The 6,171-nt window shown below is 42.2% G+C and overlaps 1 protein-coding gene across 2 annotated transcripts; it reads right to left on the bottom strand.

The window, feature by feature from the left end:
- Positions 1–3,012: 3,012 nt before the first annotated feature.
- On the bottom strand, positions 3,013–5,478 carry nkx2.2a (NK2 homeobox 2a). Of its 2 annotated transcripts, none has more exons than XM_014010781.1 (2): positions 4,960–5,478; positions 3,013–4,306 (listed from the first exon to the last, which is right to left on the bottom strand). In XM_014010781.1, exons 1-2 carry the CDS (start codon positions 5,222–5,224, stop codon positions 3,726–3,728), a joined length of 846 nt encoding a protein of 281 aa, XP_013866235.1. In that variant the 5' UTR covers positions 5,225–5,478; the 3' UTR covers positions 3,013–3,725. The 2 variants fall into 2 exon arrangements, with proteins under 2 accessions (XP_013866235.1, XP_013866244.1); XM_014010790.1 differs by having other exon boundaries at positions 3,013–4,282.
- Between the last annotated feature and the right edge of the window lie 693 nt (positions 5,479–6,171).

Raw genomic sequence — 6,171 nt, 5'->3', positions numbered from 1 at the left:
ATCATCACCACCATGCACCACCTCCTTCCATTGCTCCTCATCCTCCTTCCCTCCCTCCCTCCCCGTTTATTTTCAAGTGTGAACGGCAAACTGCACTAATTGCCTGCGGACTGTTTACGTCCTGTCTGGTTTATTTTGAAGAGCGATATGATTGTGCTCTCAAGATCCATAACAATGTCATAAACCGCAATCATGCACTTAAAAAGACAGTCAAGTCTGCTGCGACGTGTGTTCATTAAAGAGAAGAGGAGGAGAGAGGAAGGGAAGAAGAAAGGGAGAAAAGAAAACTGGCTCTTTTCAGCAGTTGGATTTATAGTTGCAGTAATTTGCAGTGATGGAATGAAATGATGTGTGCAGGTAAAAAAAAAAGAAAAGAAACAACCCTGCATGACGCCAAATGAAGACCTCTTCTGCCATCTTGTGGCCACGTGGCGCAACAAATCCTCCTCCCTGCATCCTCCTTGCTCCATCACTCCAACTCTCTTTAATATCGAGGTGAATCTAATCTAGATCTTCTTTAAGGCAATAAACCCCAGATAGCTTCCCTTTAAATGAAAAGCACCGCTTATAATAGCTTCAAAAGCCTCGTTTATTTGGCGATGTGCATGATAGGAAGGGGAGAGAAATGATTCATGCAGAGGTTTCACTGTGTCCCAAGTGCACATTTCCTCAATCGGAGGTATATAATAGTGTTATCCACGCAGGCTGAACTATGAGGTGGGTTTTAATGTGCCACTGATTTATCCCCTCAAGCAGCCAAAAGCAATTTCTGATCAATCTGACCTTGATGCAAAGCTGAAGGAGGGGTTGTTTTATTGGTCTGGCTTCTTATAAGAGCGCAAAACAAAAAGCTGTTCTTCCTGAAAGTTTGGAAAAAAGAGTTAAGCTGCAGCTGGCGCGTCAGTTTTGGATGAACATTTTATAATTTTTCAGTTTTTTTAAGTAAATAACAAGCCGCCACGTGCTTTATTTTGTTTTTGTTGTTGATTCATAAATTCTCCACAATTATTTTCTTTTTTCATTTCAATTAAAAATAATGATTTCCGGTCTAAATGAAGCCAAATGAGCTCATCAAACAAAAATACTGCTTTTGCACCTTTTACATTTCATAATAAAATTCTAAACGCAAATAAAACCTCCTACATTTATCTTATTAATAATCAAATTTTTTGTGCATTTTTTATAAGTTGACAAAAGAAAAACTTCACGAAACAGAGCTGCAGTGTGAATTTCCACATTTATATTGTTATAAATAGATTTAACGGAAGTCTTTAATYGGTTCCAAATTATTTTTCCATGTTTTCGTTTTAAATTTAGGCCTGCGCATGCCAACAGTGGACATCACTGTCTGGAATTAAAAATAGTTTTTGCGCTCTGACGAGCCACTTTTTTTGTTTCTTAGTCAGACAATAATCAGCCTTTCAGTCCGGAGAAAGGAGGGATGGGAGGGACAGAGAAATGAGAGGGCTGCTGTTGGCACAGCTCTATCAAGGAAGAAGGACTCCCTGTTACGCGTGAATGGGGCTTCTTTTTTTTTTTTTCTGAACCAGAATAGATATAGCACGAATTTTTAATTCGTTTTTTTTTCTTTCGGAGACAACAATGCTTTATTTGACAGCTTGATACAATTTGGGGTTTGTGAGAGGTTCTTTTTCTCTTTCTCCCGAACCCAGCTGCCCATATGGGACACAACGTGCGCAGCGAGAGATCACAATGGCACCGAGTGACAGGCGGGACTAAAAAAAAAAAAAAAACAAGGATTCATCTCCCTGACTCTGAACAGCACCGAGAAACTCTGTCTGTCTGCGTCTCTGCTGCTGCTCTTTAACATGCACGCAGCAGAACCGGGCCTGGGCTTTTGTCTTTGGATGGGTTATATTCTGCAGACAAAGTGTCCAAAACCCGACAAGAGAAATCAGAGTGCTTTTTCTGCTATTTTATTATTTTATTTTTAAATTTTAGTGTTTTTGGATCGTGTTAACGCCTCTCATTYACCACGCGCCGCTTTCCTAAATATTGGCTCATTTTATCATTTGCTCATTTTTTCCCCCTGCCTCTTATTTAGAACCCCAAAAAACACGCCAAGAAGTTGCTGATTTATTTGACCTACAAGCTCAACCGGTGTTTAAGACAGAGGCGCCCTTTCTGTCAGGGACAAATGGCACAAAAGCAGTAGCGCAACAACCAAACCCCCCCGGGAGCCTCGTTTCTGTAAATAATTAGCAAATCTGCCTAATTTAGCTGTTTGTTCTGTGATGATAGGGGCGACTCTAACATCTGCTGGGAGAATTCTGTCCCGGGACAAACAAAATGCATAGATTTTTTTCTCTCTCTCTCCCCTGGGTTTTATCATATTTACCCAAGATATTGACGGAGTCAGATAATCCGCAGTGCGCTCACTGAGGAGCCGTTTGTGCTCCCGGTCCTCGCGCGTCCTCAGAYAGCGTGTAACATATTTTAATGTCAGATAGAAAAGCTAATAAGTGACGTGATCATGTTAGAATAACTTTATCAGATGATTAAAGAGGCTGTAGGATTTTTTTTTCACTTGGCTGCGATTAAACAAWGAAGGCATTGATTGGTGCGGCTCTGTTTGCAGTTTAGCGCGTAATAAGATAACAAAACAATTTATTGCGTTAAACGATGCTTTGCCTGCGCTGTGCGCCACTTTACACCCAAGGCCGGGAGTGGCTGGCGAGCCTGACAAAAAGGAGTGCTTTTGGCTCAAAAGCTTCTTATGTTGAGAAGCCCACTTATATTAAGTGAGTGGATTTTAGTCCCATTTCACAATTGACTTTGGGCTCTTTATTTAGTGAGGTGTTCGGACTGAGAAAAAATATTCCCGGGATTAAATTGAACCCAAACAGGAAAGGAGTGAAGTGCGCAGAAGATTTATTCCCATGGTTAACCCCCATTCTGCTCCATAATAAACCGTTTGTCTTCTTCTATTGTGGATTTTAGCAACGTCTCAAATAAAATATATAAATATAAAACACTTAAACAGACACTAACTCACCAACATGTTATTTTTATTTAAAAATTATTTGATTTTAGCCATCATCGCGCAAAGATGTTTCTCCTTTAAATATATATTTTGTCCTGAGAAGTCCTAATCTTGTTTTTTTTATTAATTATTGTATTTTTAAATGATCATTTTAACTGTTTTCCATCTGCATTCACACCACCTGCCACAAATATATTTACAAGAAATAAAAGCCAAAGGGGGGAAAAAAGGGCTGAAAACTTGCCAGTTTTTTTATTCATGGCCATAAATATTTTTTTTCGGTCCATAAAAGAAGCAAGAAATTAAAATTTTCTATAATTATATAAAGTGGTTCGTACGTGCTGAGAATAACACGAAGGGACAAAATAATAATAATAAAAAAGGGAAAAAAGGAGAGAAAACATCTCTACAACCAACACACAACATACTTTACAAAAAAATAAATTCACAAGAAGAGCATTGAAATCTTAATAAAATCTATAAGGGTGGGGTGAGGGGGGGTTCGGACCCAGTTTTCTTAACGAAAACATGTAAACACGGCGCACACATGAGCCCCGAATAAAAAAATGGGAGTATTTATATGAGTCAAGCTGCAAAAAAGGAAAGTCTTTTGTTTTGTTGTGTGTGTTTTTGTTTATTTTTTCTCCTTTCTCTTTGTTTTGTGGGGGGTGGGGGGGGGGACTCCCTATCGCACCTCCAAGCCAAGTCTCTATAATCTCTCTCACCAAGTCCACTGTTGCGTCTGCACCAAGTGATGCGCTGTGGGGAACTGCGGCGCGGCCGCGGCGCCGTACTGCGCGTTATACTGCATGTGTTGGAGCGACTGGGCGCTATACGCCGAGAAGGGGATCCCGGCCTGAAAAGTGGCCGCCAAGTCCTGAGCTTTAAGAGTGTGACAAGGCTTTCCATCCCTGACTAAGACGGGCACGGCCACCCGCCTGGGAGAAGGGAGATGGGTCACTTCCATACCTTTCTCGGCCCGGGCTCTCTTCATCTTATACCGGTGGTTCTGGAACCAGATCTTCACTTGGGTCGGGGTGAGGCGGATCAAGCTGGCCAAGTGCTCCCTCTCYGGGGCGGACAGGTACCTCTGCTGCCTGAAGCGGCGCTCCAGCTCGTAGGTCTGCGCCTTGGAAAACAACACCCTCCGTTTGCGCTTCTTGCCGGAGTCGCTGCCGCCGCTGCTGGACGTCTCCTTGTCGTTGTCCGGGGACTCGTCGTCCGCGGACGGTTCCGGGGACTTCGCCGAGTCCTGCGAGCTGGCGGACAGACCGTGCACTGGGACAAGAAACGGGAGAAACACTGTCAAAATGTTATGTCGGGCAGTTCTCAGACACATTACAGGCCACATTTAGTTCAGAATAAACATTTTAGGAAGCTTTTGTCACAAATTCAACCTTTGCGCAAAAAAACAAAACAAAGATTTAAAACTTGCTCTGAGCCAAACAAAGATTTAAGGAGCTCAGATCACTTTTAGCACACAAACACTGAATAAACAAAACACGTTTGATCAAATAACTCACAAAATCTGGATAAAAACAAACTCAAGGCATCAGAAGTTCCATTTTCTAAAAAAAAGCAGAGGGGCTCAGTGAAGCGTAAAATGCGCATTGTCTGCTTTTAAACGCCCAAATGGCACCTTTTTTTTTTCATTTTCCACACTCTGCTTATATTTGGAAAAAAAATAAAACAAGCGAGCTGAAAATGCTARCCCTCTTTTTTTCACACTGTGTCTTATTGATTAAAATCTTGCAAAAGTGCGTTAAGCCTTTACACTGCACGCTGTAAGCACCTCGAGACCAGCAGTGCACGGTGCATAAAGATGAACAGCGCACGCCACCCAAGGGCATCGTTAGGGCGCAATATGCCATCAATTATGACTTAATGTAACCGCAAAGGCTGAAAATTGCGCAAATCGATAAGATAAGGATTGAAAGACTCTATAGGYTACTTACATGAATACTGAATACTGTCCGTGGTAGCAAGCCATCGTGTGTAAGGATTGTCACTACTGTCGTAAAAGGGGTTCTTTAAAGGCAGGTTCTGAACGTTTTCTAGAGGACTTTGCACCAAAACTCCCGTGGTTTTCGTCGTGGACGTGGTCTCCGATCCCTCCGTGTCCTCTTCAGCTCCGGTGATAGATCCGTCCTCATCGTTCGTGTCAGGAAGGTCCAAAATGTCCTTTACAGAAAAGCCCGTCTTTGTGTTGGTCAACGACATATTCTGGTAGAGGGGGGGAAAATATGCAAAGGGGGGGAAGAAAAAGTTGCTGCACCAGCCTTTTTTCGGGGGACAATCCGCTGTGGTGGAAGAAACAGACAAGAAGAGAAAAAGCAGAGGCAAAAAAAAAAATTGTTCAGGGGGGAGAGAAAATAAAAACCCCACCTCGGATGGGTATAAGTGTCGCTCTACGCTGAAGTACAGTGAAAGCTGCAGCCACTGTGGAAAACCATTGCCTGAGCAAGTGGGATTCAGTCAGTCTCTGTAAGTCCAGGAAGGATGCCAAAGTGGCTGAAGTGCTATATGTGGCTCATGGATACTGTGCTACTGCTGGGTGCTAGAGGGAAATAAGCCATTACCTTGTCCGATCAGTCCATATAAGGTTGGTCTGAACACATGAACCTGCAGTGAAAAAGCATTAAAAAACGCGAAAGGTTGGCCACGTGTGGGCGGGTCTTAGGAGTCAAGTGGATGAAGACAGTGTTTGCAGATGTGAAATTGTGGGTTTTGGGGAGATCCGAGCCTCTACCATTGGTGCTTCAGAGCATGATGAGTGGTATAACGTGTCAATTAATTACAAAGACGGGGAGGGCCTTTTTTACACCCTATTTACATACAAAGAACCTCCAAGTAGCTTTATACTCACAATACTTAAAAAAAGCCCGTTTCAGCAAACTGATGCCACTGAAGCTTCAGCCTTTTTTCTACTTTTCTTATAGTTGTACACAACATTTTGGAGATGGATGCTGAAAGACTTTGCTTTTTCTGCGTAGAAAAACAGCGAGGAAAGAAACCTGCTCCCGTTCAAATAATGGCAGATAATTTATGTAAACCTTTTGTGTCAATATTTTTACCAGAGCTTAAAGACAAGAGGATGAACTGAAACTGAAGCAAGACTGTGTTTATTTAGAGCAAGTATTTGGGACCATACATAATAATAATAATAA

The sequence above is a fragment of the Austrofundulus limnaeus genome, unplaced genomic scaffold, assembly GCF_001266775.1.
Source record: "Austrofundulus limnaeus strain Quisiro unplaced genomic scaffold, Austrofundulus_limnaeus-1.0 Scaffold2, whole genome shotgun sequence".
Taxonomy (NCBI): Eukaryota; Metazoa; Chordata; class Actinopteri; order Cyprinodontiformes; family Rivulidae; genus Austrofundulus; species Austrofundulus limnaeus.
The sequence above is the reverse complement of the archived record's forward strand: the minus strand, read 5'-3'. Positions and strand labels throughout refer to the sequence as shown.